General features: G+C 38.7%; 1 protein-coding gene across 2 annotated transcripts in view; it reads right to left on the bottom strand.

Moving 5' to 3' along the window:
• Positions 1 to 13424, bottom strand: part of stra6l.2.L (stra6-like, gene 2 L homeolog) — a 42695-nt gene that overhangs the window by 6316 nt on the left and 22955 nt on the right. For both annotated transcript variants that reach the window (XM_041562506.1, XM_041562509.1), the window contains 7 exons: positions 12919 to 12986; positions 11357 to 11465; positions 9468 to 9612; positions 8439 to 8514; positions 6206 to 6287; positions 2192 to 2240; positions 750 to 867 (listed from right to left, as the gene is read on the bottom strand). In XM_041562506.1, coding sequence (XP_041418440.1) covers positions 750 to 867; positions 2192 to 2240; positions 6206 to 6287; positions 8439 to 8514; positions 9468 to 9612; positions 11357 to 11465; positions 12919 to 12986 — 647 coding nt within the window. The remainder of the gene's footprint in view (positions 1 to 749; positions 868 to 2191; positions 2241 to 6205; positions 6288 to 8438; positions 8515 to 9467; positions 9613 to 11356; positions 11466 to 12918; positions 12987 to 13424) is intronic.

The following is a 13424-nucleotide window of genomic DNA, read 5'->3' as shown; positions in this document are numbered from 1 at the left end:
AAAGTGATGAAGTTCAGATTGGGGAGGGATGCCATTAACATAGATTTATACTAGCTTCCTTACTAAAAAGTACAAGGTACTTTCTTACGTAAAGTAAAAATAAATATTTATTTTAAATAGGACACATTGGGGGTTATGTAGTAAAAGGATCTAAGTTTGCCCAGGAGCAGTAACCCATAGCAACCAATCAGCGGGTACCATTTACTGGTCACACGTCTAAAGGCAAACATCTTATTGTTTGCTATAGGTTACTGCTCCTGGGCAAACTTAGTGCATTTTATAACATATGGGGGTATGAGCATTAAATCTTGTATTTCAAAGTTTTCTGGATAACGGCTTTCCTTGCTAATGGATCCCATACCTGTAGTACTTCTATTACTACTACTTCTAAGTGATTTGGGTTAATTGATAGTCAACTGTTGGGCTAACATTTTGAGGCAAATCTATCAAAGTGTGAAATTGGAACTCACCATAGTAAAATACCCCCACTCTGTTGATTACTATTTAGAGGTATTTTTATCAATGGGCAAACTTTATCTTTTATCCATTGATAAATACACTTCTAAAAATTGCACCGGAATAAACAGAGATTGGTAACTACAGTATAAAGACGTTCATATTCTTTGTACATGTCTAATATTGATCTACCAAAAAAACCCTCTCTCTTCAAACCCCAGTAAGAAAATTATGTAATATCATTTTCGTTTTTAGGGCATTTGGCTTTGTTATGGGGAAAAATAAATACTTACATAAAAAGACCCAAGTCCTTAAACAACTGAAGTGCTTGGCCGTGCTTTATTGGAAAAACAAAAAAATGCACGAAAACCATTCCTAATACAGTCTGAAGAACGTGCATTATAATGTAACCTGTAAAAAAAAACATATATGGCATACATGGTATACAGCATCCCCTTGGCTGCAATGTATAAGTGTACTTTATCTGTTTGTTACACACTGAAGTATGACACATTTCTCTCCTATACAGGTTTTACAAGAACTTTGCAAAAACTAAATCAGCTTTACGAAGGCATTTTAGATGTGTCCAAATGCATATTTAGAGTATGCCCTACTATTTATTTAAATGGGACTGTCTATCATATGATATGTCTGCTGTTTTTGCATAGTAATCTGTAAACTCAGATGATTACATACCAGGTCATATGAAACAGGTTAGGTGTTACTTACAATAACAATGTATTTTGTATTTCCCAGTTATGGTTCTAGGGTGCAGGTCTATATATAAGAATTCAAAGTTCATATGTCACCATTTTGTTACAGGTTTGGGGCTTAATGCACCCAGACTACAACTAAGAACCTGTAATTCTCATGCGACCTGACAGTTTAACACATCAAAGGACCATTGCGCAACCAAGTCAGACGTGAATGATGAACTGAGATTGAAAGTTTCCTCATTATTATGATTTTTTCATTTGGGAGCTCACAAGGCTTTTGCTGAGAACATTTGGTCAGTAAAATGCTGAGATGCACAATTGTTTATGTTGCATGGTAATGGTAACCCTCAAAACCTGATGGTATTTTTTTTTATAAAAAATTGTTAAAATTGCTTATTGCAACTTCTCATAATTGTATGTGATTTTGCTGTGACTCGGCAAAACTGAAGTTTTTAGTACAAATCAGGCACTTCACAGGCACCTATTTTATTACACCACAACATGGGTCGTCAAAGGTGCATTGCTTGAATAGCACCCAAGCAGAAAAAAGCAGGGGGTTTTCTGCTTTTAACAATGCAAACAAATCCTTCAGAGTTGTCAGGTAGCTGCTATCTGCTTAGCTGCCCATTGTTCTGTTGATAGGCTGCTGATGGGCTGCTGGGAAGGGTAATATCACTCCAACTTGCAATGTAGCAATAAGGACAGAGACACATGTGGCAATTCTGGGAGATTAGTCGCCCGTCGACAAATCTCTTCTTCTTTGGGGCGACTAATCTCCCCGAACTGCCTCCCCTGCCTTCCCTCCGGCTAGAATGATAATCGCCGGCGGGACGGCACTCAGAGCGCTTTGTTTTCCGAAGTTGGTCAAAGTTTCCTCGTGAGGCAACTTTGGAAAACAAAACGCTCCAAGTGCCGTCCCGCCGGCGATTTTCATTCTAGCTGGTGGGGAGGCAGGGGAGGCAGTTCGGGGAGATTCATAGACATTATATAAAATTATATAAAATATATAAAATATATACCCCACAAAAGGTATGCAACTTGCCAGCTAGAATATCTTGCAATCGCCGCCTGTAAATGGAAGAATCAGAAAAAAATCTTTAAAAACTTCAGGTAAGTGAACTTAAAACAAATCATGTAATGAGAGTTATACAGTAGTAACAGTAGTTACAGGGCAACCCTTTTGAAATAAAAAAATAACAAAGTGGTATAAAGGTGATACCTTTATTGGCTAACTAAGGTAATCATCGCATAGCATTATGCTATGGTTATCTTAGTTAGCCAATTACGGTATCACCTTTATAACATTTTATTATTTTTTCTTTCAAAAAGGTTGTCCTGTAACATTTTTAATGGCTAACACGGTACAACAACTTTACCTACAGTAACTTAAAGGGATACTGTCATGGGAAAAAAAAATTCTTCAAAATGAATCTGTTAATAGTGCTGCTCCAGCAGAATTCTGCACTGAAATCCATTTCTCAAAAGAGCAAACAGATTTTTTTTATTCAATTTTGAAATCTGACATGGGGCTAGACATATTGTCAATTTCCCAGCTGCCCCAAGTCATGTGACTTGTGCTCTGATAAACTTCAGTCACTCTTAACTGCTGTAATACAAGTTGGAGTGATATCACCCCCTCCCTTTCCCCCCCAGCAGCCAAACAAAAGAACAATGGGAAGGTAACCAGATAGCAGCTCCCTAACACAAGATAACAACTCCCTGGTAGATCTAAGAACAACACTCAATAGTAAAAACCCATGTCCCACTGAGACACATTCAGTTACATTGAGAAGGAAAAACAGCAGCCTGCCAGAAAGCATTTCTCTCCTAAAGTGCAGGCACAAGTCACATGACTGGGGCAGCTGGGAAATTGAAAAAATATCTAGCCCCATGTCAGATTTCAAAATTGAATATAAAAAAATCCGTTTGCTCTTTTGAGAAATGGATTTCAGTGCAAAATTCTGCTGGAGCAGCACTATTAACTGATTCATTTTGAAAAAAAATTTTTCCCCATGACAGTATCCCTTTAAGCAAAGTTTAACCTTCATCGATTAACCTACTACAGCAAATCAGATATTTGCTTTCATTATTTTGACTGTACTAAGTCAAAAAAGTTACGGAGACTGGCTGCTATTGGGTACTAAACTGGGGCGAACTTTGTCCATGTTACTACATGACTAAAAAGTCTTATCTAAAGTTGCTTATTATTCTTGCCACTAAGCTTGATTATTTTTTATTATTACTAAATCACGTAGCAGCTCTTTATTGAAAAGCAGTATTATTAAGTCATTATATAATATCAGAATTCTTGGCTAAACTTTTGCCTAGATTTGGCATGAGTCAGGCTCAGCACCTTACAAATTAACTATGCCTTCCACTCTGTTCACTCTACAGTGCAGAATTCAGGCAGAATTCAGGCAATCTGAATCATAAAGTTATGACAGTTAAACTGTTTCTTTTTCCTTTACTAGTAAACCCGATACATTGTTTGCAACACAAGCCACATTATATTAAAGGGACAGAAAGTGGTCTATTTAGTACAACAAATCAATCCTATATTTACTATAATATTTTGTGAAGTAAAACATTAGTTTCAGCAATGACTGTAGACACAGGTGCACAGTGTGAGTGCCTTATAAATGATATCATCATTATTTATTTATATAGCGCCGACAAGATACGCAGTGCTTTACCTTAGTGATAACAAACAGGGAATAAATGGTGGATAACAAACAAAGGTTACAGAGTACAATAGGATTAGAGGGCCCTACAAATTAGAGTTTACAAAGTAAAGGTTAGGGTACAATTGAGACATTAGGATTTTAGAAACAATTTTGTGATTTTTGATACAGCAATGATTAATTAAGGTACATTGAATAAGCTTCTTTAAACAGGTGGGTCTTTAAGGAGCGTTTGAAAGTTTGGAAAGAAGGAGAAAGTCTGACAGCTCGATGTAGAGAGTTCCAGAGAAAATCAGAAGCCCGAGAGATGTCTTGTAGACTAGAATGGGCAGAAGTGATGAGAGGAGAATAGAAGCGAAGATCAGAAGCGAAGATCAGAAGCAGAGCGTGCATGGTTGCGTGAAGGAGAGTATTTGGAGATCAGAGATGAAATATAGGGAGGGGCTTCATTATTAAGGGCTTTTAAAGTGAGTGTTAGTAATTTGAATTTGATTCTAGAGGAGATTGCGAGCCAATGAAGGGATATGCATATCGGAGCAGCTGATGTTAATCGATTGAGATAGATGAATGAATCTAGCGGTTGCATTTAGAACAGATTGGAGTTGTGAAAGGTGATTTGTTGGAATACCTAGATTAGATTAGATTGCAGTAATCAAGGCGGGAGATGATGAGAGACTGAATCAGTGTTTTAGTTTATTCTAAACTGAGGTATGGTCGTATTTGTGCAAAGTTGCGCAGTTGAATATGACCAGATTTTGCAAGTGTTTGAATGTGTGGTGAAAAAGACAGATGCGAGTCTAGGATAACGCCTAGGCAGCATGCTTGTGTGGTGGAATGAAAGGTGGTGTTGTTTACTGTGAGTGATATCTGAGGGACAGGGTAAGATCTTGGAGGAAATATAATGAGTTCTGTTTTTGAAAGGTTCAGTTTCAGGTGGCGCTGTGACTTCCAGGAGGAGACACAGAGAGACAGTCTGTGACTTGGGAAAGGACAGAATTAGAAAGATCGGGAGTAGAGTTGGGTGTTATCAGCATAAAGGTGATACTGAAGTCCAAACGACTGAATAAGTTTTCCTAGCGAAGTTGTATAGAGCGAGAACAGCAGGGGGCCTAGAACAGAGCCTTGAGGAACTCCGACAGAGAGAGGGAACATAGTAGAAGTAGAGTTAGAGAAGGCAACTTTAAAGGAACGGTCAGACAGATAAGGTGTAAACCATGAAAGTACAGTGTCATGAATGCCAGATGAGTATAGAATGTCGACAGTGGTCAACTGTGTCAAAGGCTACAGAGAGATCTAGAAGGATTAGTATGGAATAGTGACCTTTAAACTTTGCCAGTAGAAGATCATTGGTTACTTTGGTGAGTGCAGCTTCAGTTGAGTGTGTTGGGTGGAAGCCAGATTGCACGGGGTCGAGAAGGGAGTTGTGAGTGAGATGCTGGATCAGGCGTTTGTAAACAAGCCTTTCTAGTAATTTGGATGCGAATGGAAGAAGGGAAACCGGATGATAATTAGTGGGAGAGCTGGGATCAAGGGAAGGTTTTTTTTGAAGATAGGAGTGATTAGTGCTTGTTTGTATAAGGATGGAAAAGTACCAGTAGAGAGTGAAAGGTTAAATAGGTGGGTAAGTGCAGGAGAGAGTGTATCAGAGATTGGATAAAGGAGACGAGAGGGTATGGGGTCAAGGGAGCAGGTTGTGGGTTTTGAGCAGGCTAGAAGTTTGCTAACTTTGTCTAGTGTTGCAGGGATGAAGGAGTGCAAAGTGGATGTGAGTGGACTGCTTGTGAGTCTTAAGCTGGCCATAGACGCAAAGATCTTATCGTACGAATCGAGTATTCGTACGATTTTTGGACCGTGTCTGGAGAGTACCGACATTTTTCGTCCAGCGGAGACCGGTCGTTTTGTCGGTCGGACAGGTTAAAAGATTTCTGTCGGCTGTGGGTAATATCTCTGCATGTATTGCCGAACGTACAATTTTCAGATGGAGACTGTCACTAGCTTTGGTCAAACAGTATAGTGTGGATTCGCACACCCTCCTTTCCAATCGATATAGATATGCCTGGTTTTAGGTGCTAGAAGAAACCAAAAATGACCCTAGGGGTACTGCAAATATATCTCTGATATCAACTTTGTCCAACCCCAAATATGTATCAATAAACTGGGAAAGAAAACACCAGCTCCTAAACTACCCAGGATACCCAGGAGACATGCTCTATCATATTGTCCTTACTAATCATTTTAAATCTCTCACAGGGATAGAATTTAACCAGCGTAATAACAAAATGTAGCACTCACCAGCTGAATGTAATATTTTTTCATTTTATTTTCATATTATTTTGCAGGAACCAATCTTACCACACTTTGAGAAGGAGAAGGTACTTGAAACTTTTTGGGCAGGAAAGACTTTTCCCCAATCCAAAGCCACTTCATCTGGTTTCTAAACAAAGATCGTGCAAAGAAGTAAAGAGTTGAACCCAGGATCCTTAAAAGTTCTTAAAGGGGTGATTCACCTTTAAGATAACTTTTAGTATGTTATAGAATGGACAATTCTAAGCAACTTTTAATCTGGTCTTCATTATTTATTTATGTTTTATAGTTTTTTTAATTATCTGCCTTCTACTGACTCTTTCCAGCTTTCAAATGGGGGTCACTGACCCCATTTAAAACAAATGCTCTCTAAGGCTACAAATGTATTGTTATTGCTACTTTTTATTATTCTTCTACTCAGACCCTCTCCTATTCATATCCAAGCCTCTTATTCAAGTCAATGCAAGGTTGCTAGGGTAATTAGGACCCTAGCAGCCAGACTTCTGAGAATGCAAACTGGAGAGCTGCTGAATAAAAAACTAAATAACTCAAAAACCACAAATAATAAAAAATGAAAGCCAATTGCAAATTTTCTCAGAATATCACTCTCTACATCATACTAGAAGTTAACACAAAGGTGAACAACCCCTAATAATGTTGTAATACAGCAACAATAAGTCTATAGTAAGACTGCATCCTCTTTATAGTGCACAAATGAACAACTTGTGGCTATGGGGTGCTGTAAGATGTACCTCAAAAACAGCTAGAGTTCCACTACTTTAATATCTCTATGAACGACTCAGGGATCATTAGGAAATACATTTTTTCTTGTTACAGAGAATTTTATAATACTAATATTTATGAAATAGTAATAATTATGTATTAATGAAAACATACTGAAAGGCTCTGGCATAACACCAGTGTTTTGAAGGACCATGTTTGGTACATATTTGGGTTACTCTTGGCAATCAAAAAGCCTCATATGCCAGTGCCACAGCCCGTTACTATGGTATGGTCAACTACAGTATATTGTGCTAATCAAGAAACATGCATAGTAGGTACAGACACAAACCCCTGCTTAAAATAAGTCTGCTTATTCAGGAGCTGAAAGATTTGGAGGGCCCACAGCAAAACAATGGATGGGGACACCCTCTCTCTTCAGAATGTATCAGAAACACAATAAAACATTTATTTGAAAAGTTCAATAAAAAGTCAAAATACAAAAAAAATAAATAAATAAAACTAATCTGAAGAGTATTTTAAGAGACAAGATGCTGGGTCCAATTGCAAATCTATACTATCGACAGTTCCATCCTTGTAGCAAACATAATACCATATACCTTTTACATTTTAGTTAACCTTTTAAAATTAAACAGTACTTTGTATATATTATCATCATCATCATCCACAGAAAATCTTTGACCCTTTGCAAGACATTCTGCCTTTTCTTTGTGTATTTCACTTACGGCACAACCAGGGCTTCTTCATGTTAGTTACTATTCAACATATGCCCATCTGTTAGAGCACTCTGCTGGATCATGGAGATATACAGATGCATAGGTACATGCACTTTTATGTTTGACTGCTTACTGCACAAGAACACAGCCAGAGGCAGTGGTGTAACCAAGTGTTACTGGGCCCACAGCAAATTTATTTTAGGGCCCCCAAAATATCCAGAGGTTGTCCTGTTTTACCCACATATATTGAAATTGCTCATTAGGTAGGGCCTCATTGGGCCCCCTGTACCTCCTGGGCCCCCCTGCAGCCACAGGGTCTGCTTCCTTTGAAGTTACGCCGCTGTCCAGAGGCTATAGACAGAGCTGACTTTATAGGAGATAATAATACAAATAGTGATGAATGTTCAAGGCCTTGTAAAATAGTGTGATCCTGCAGGCATCTTACAGCAGCCCCTCTGGCATTTGCCAGAATCCATAGATTGCCAGTCTGGCGATCCATATGGCTGACACATGACAAAGATGTAGTTTAGGTCTTGTAATAGGACACAGGGGCACCCTCAACTTGCTACATGCTGCTCTGTGGCACGTGCTGGTCAGGCTGAATCTGGTCTGGTGAGACACTGCTGGTTAGCTCATGTTCTAGGCAAGCTAGTCAGAACAAAAGGCTTTAATTGTACTGTTTAACAATCCTGAGCCATTATCTTTTAAAATACTAGGAATAAGAACCTTGGTAATTGTAACACTGAAAACGATGTAGCAGGTTAATGATAGATCAGTTTAGCAGGAACAGTACAATATGCAAGAGCTAAACTGTTTCTTCTTACCTGTAGCAGATTAAAATGTGAAATACGTATGAAACCGTTATGGAACTTGCTAAGACGGCACTGAAAAAAAATACACCTAAGAAAAAACACATTTTGCCAGGTCAGATTTTTCTATTTAATTTCATCATCATTTATTATATAGCGCCGACAAGTTACGCAGTGCTTTACCTTAGTTTATAATAAACGGGGAATAAATGGTGAATAACAAACAATGATTTACAGAGTACATTATGATTAGAGGGCCCTACACATGAGAGTTTACAAGCTAGGCAACTTCGGGCGACTATGGAAAACGCATCGCAGGCGACTTTTCATTATCGCCTATGGGAAAACACGCTGAGGCAGTTCGGGGAGATAGTCGCTCAGAAGACGAGGCGATTAGTTGCCAGGCGCCAAAATCTCCCCGAATCGTGTGGCCTTACCCTTAAGCAACAGATTTATACAGTTTATATCATCAGTAGGTTGCAGTAATCAAGGTGGAAGATGATAAGAGGCTGAAGAAGACTTTTGATTGATTCTGAACTGAGATATGGTCGTATTCGGGCAATGTTGCACAGCTGAATAGTGAATACGACAAGATTTTGCAAGTGGATGTGTGGTGAGAAAAACAGATGTGAGTCTAGGATAACTCCTAGGCAGCTTGCCTGTGTATTGGAATGAAAGGTGGTGTTGTTTACTGTGAGTGATATTTGAGTGACAGGGGAAGATCTTGGAGTAAATATAATGAGTTCTGTTTTTGAAAGATTCAATTGTGCCATAAGAAGCATATATTCTTTATACCCTTCTGCCTCCCTTTATTAACTAACACTCATTAAAATCAATAGTAGCCAATTACATACAGTATTTAATATTAGTAGTCTACCCACAGTATTGTGCGTATTGCAATAAATAAAAAATCCACGTTTATCTGTATTTTCAAGTCTGTTCAAGTGATGTAGGTTGTGACTGCATACGCAGACCAATAAAAACACAGAACATAAACATTTTCCAATAAAAAGAATCACTATGAGTAACATATTATATTCTTACCCTCAAAAGCACTAATATATTCCTTCACAGTTGACATTGTTTGGTTAAATTCATAAAAAATGGATTCCGGCTGTTCCGCTGATTCTGCTAAATGGTTCATCAATCGTAAAACATCTATAAATACTCTTAATTCTATAGTAACAATCTGCAAAAGAAATGAGCTTTTTAAGATTTATCACAGGAAAAAAGTCTGGAATATCATATGTAGCACTTATACTAATACTAATATATAGCAGATTCCTCATACCCACTTAAATAAACTATACTGAGGTCACCTGCTGGATTTATCAGTTCATAAACTACCTTATCTGTTCTTTTATTTGCTAGAACGGTTACTGCAGACCCAGTCTGACAGTGGTTGAGAAGGAACTATTTCATGATATCAGAAATACCAGGAATATGAAGAAAAAGCAGGGCCTACCGGCACTCAAACGGATCCACAGGACCAGAGAGAATAAATTTTAAAAATATATTTTTATTTATACAAAGTTAAAAAATGTATATCTGCATCTCCATCCACCCTACACATTTCACACCCACTTAGTCATGGGCTCTGAGGAAATGAGCATTTATACCAAAAACAACCAATCAATAAGAAAATTAGAAAAAACACAAAGACGATCCTTAAAGAGACAATATCTCTTACATGTCTCTAAGAGGCTGGATATCACAAAAATAGAATTTATAAAAAAAAAATTACAAAATGTTTAGTAAAGTTATACAAAAGATATATCATAAAAGAACAATATATGGACAGGCATGATAGCAGCAGAGAATGCACCAGACGTAAATAAATACAGTACATTTGTACATAATCCTTCAGAAGAATTTTTTAACATTGAATAATATTATATATGTAAACAACATTTTAAGAGTAGTAACATGTCACATCAAATTCAGAGTTCATACCAAAAGTTATCCTAGTTTTAAGGTTAAAGATCCAATAGACTTCTCTCATGGGGGCAAATTTACTTACCTTCGAAGTTGCGCCAGTGTTGGCTTCGCCACACTTCGCTAGGTGAAGTTTCGCCAGGGCACCGCTAATTCACTAAAATCCGAAGTTGCGCTCAGGGAAGCGAAAGGTAGCGAAGTTGCGCTAGCGTTAATTCGTCAAGCAAAGCAATGCCTAATTTGCATTCAACGCCAAGTTAAAGTACAATATACGTATATGTAGCAGCAAATACATTACACTACACAAGCCTGGGAAAGCTTCATAAAATAAAATAGAGTTGTTATTTTGCCCTATACATGTGCCCACTGTATAGTTTAGTTGCCATATGTTAGGAAATGTAGGGGGCAAGGAGGGGACCCCCAAAAAAATATAAGCTGTTTTTCAGCCTATCAACTTTTTTTGAAGCAAGCCCTATCTACTCTATTGCACTTTGCGTGGTCTGAGGTGGCGAAGGCAAGTCTGGCGCAAGAGGTAATGTTCAGTAAAATGCGCAAGTTAGTGAATTAGCGTAGTTAAGTCCCTTCGCCATAGCGAATTTACGTCAGCACCCATTAGTAAATCAGCGAAATAGCAAAATGACGTCACACTGGCGAATTTGCGCTAGCATTAGCCACTTTGCGCTTTAGTGAATTTGCCCCCTAGAGAGAACTTTCGACAGGTCACCTCCCCGGTTGTTAAGGTATACCTTTTCTATGCCTTGGAAATACCAGCCCACCAACACTGCAGTGAGGGATGGGAAGTACAAAACCGCCCAACCCACATGCAGATTCATGGATTCTCTGAGTTTTGGGCCCATCTCTAACAGAGAAGTTGACAGATATATAAATAATGTTGCCTTTCCCTTCAACATCTACTGCAGAATTTCCTGCTAAATTTAAGAAGTGCAATTTTTTGATAGAAACATTATTCAGCCATCTAACAGCTCCCTCTAACTTACAATGTACAGACATAACAAGGACAGAACTGTTGTGCCAATCATTCTGCTGGGGAATTTAAAACAAGGGTCCCAATCATATATCTTTCTCCCAAACCAGGATTTCTTCACCCTGCAAAACCACACATAATACATAATAATTACAGATAAGTACACAATAAAGCAGTATAAACGTTCCTTCCATATTAAAGGGCACCTGTCACCCACATATAAAAGCTGTATAATAAAACTCCTTTTCAAATTAAACATGAAACCCAAATTATTTTTCTTTATTAACACATCCATACCTGAATAACACAATATCAAAGCATTTGGAATGATTTCTTAGAGTGACAGGTCCCCTTTAAGCTTAGTACTGTGATGTACATTTGCTTATAATATCTGTTATATGAACAAGAGGGCTGCCATTTTGAGTTAGCAATTGATAATTAGAAGGAAAGGTTTTCAGACTCAGCAATGCAATTAAGGACAATTATATTTAATCCAGTGTATGACCGTTTTAAGGCACAGAAGCCATTTGAGAAAAAACTGTGCTATCTGGTCGAGCCACTGATTGTCGTTGCTGTCTGATCAACACATGGCTCACAGGCTTTTCACTTTTTAATGAACCATACAGGGTCGGACTGGGGGGCTACCCCCCCCAGGGCCCCCTCCGACCCCAACCGTGCCGCGCCGGTGTGTGCCATGTTTGGACTCCTCTTGAATTTTTTTTTGCCGCGACCCCCGACAAAGCGGGTGGCGGCATTAAGGGGCAGATGTGGGTACGGACCTGGGATGGCAGGGCCCACAAGAGCAGGGGACCCACCGGGTTTTTTGCCAGTCCGACACGGGAACCATGTGACAATTGTAACAGGGCTATAGTCCATCAGTAGCTAGCATCACACTTGTGAAGATAACAATGTGTAGTTCCTATGTGTTACTACATTGAAGCATATTGATATCTCTGTTAGTATAGTAGTAGTGGGCCTATGATTGTAAATATGAGATATCCAAGGGGTCATTTAGCATTACCTTGGGTGCAAGTGTTTTGCTGTGCCTTGCTAGAGTGCAGGGACCTGTGGGTGCTATCAGCAGGGAAAGGTGCAAAGTGCAAAAAAACATGCTGGCTTGCGTCTGTTATTTTCACTTTGCACCCTGCCCTGCACTTGGTAAATAAGCTCTATACAGTACATTCACAGCACACAAGTACAGTACACCCTAGGGTTGCCACCTTTCTTCCGGTTAAACTCCCAACTGGAAGCGGGACAGTGACGTTGTTGGCGCAGGACCCTGATGTCACAGATGCGGGACTGTGACATTGCAGGGGTGGGTGGGTCATCAGGGGCCGGGGCTATGATGTGGCTATCGGCAATTGCCCGATTGCCATGTCAATCATAGGGAATCCTGCCCGGTTTTCCTAATTTGGAAAACTGGGCAGGCAGTTTTGACCCAGGCAGCCCTTCAAAAAACCGGGCTGTCCGGGTCAAAACCAAACAGGTGGCAACCCTAGTACACGCACAGAACCTAAGTACATTATTGAACAAATATAATAATAAATCAATATCCCCACACAAGAAAATACTTACTGCACAGGCTTTTTAAATAACCGTTTCACATGTTCAGCTTGATGTTGTGCCAAAAAACATTGTTCTTCCTATACATTGAAGAACAAAAATTGCTTAGGATTTCCTTAGAGGCAGATCTGTTAATGAACACTAGAGGTCGTATGCACTATAAGATACCAAGACACAATAGCCCTGCTTTTTCAAAATGTAGTATTTGTCTCCAGGATTATTCTCCATTTTAATGTCATATACAAGTTGCAGCATGTTTTTTGTGCTTACATTCATAAATGAGCCTCATTTTCTTGTTTTTCTGGGGTTCTATCTGATAGGCTAATTTTTTACATTTATTTTCTGTAAACACGTGCATACTAAAAGGTTCTTTTCTCAACCTTGCAATTTTGAACATAAGGGATTTCAGATAAGTATATATTAGTTAACACTAAATTTCACAGACAGCAAATGCATAAATGGAAAAAGGATCATGGTAAAAAAACATTTTTTAATGCTAGGCATTCAATGAGTTTCTT

The sequence above is a fragment of the Xenopus laevis genome, chromosome 1L (assembly GCF_017654675.1).
Source record: "Xenopus laevis strain J_2021 chromosome 1L, Xenopus_laevis_v10.1, whole genome shotgun sequence".
In the NCBI taxonomy this organism is placed as follows: Eukaryota; Metazoa; Chordata; class Amphibia; order Anura; family Pipidae; genus Xenopus; species Xenopus laevis.
The sequence above is the reverse complement of the archived record's forward strand: the minus strand, read 5'-3'. Positions and strand labels throughout refer to the sequence as shown.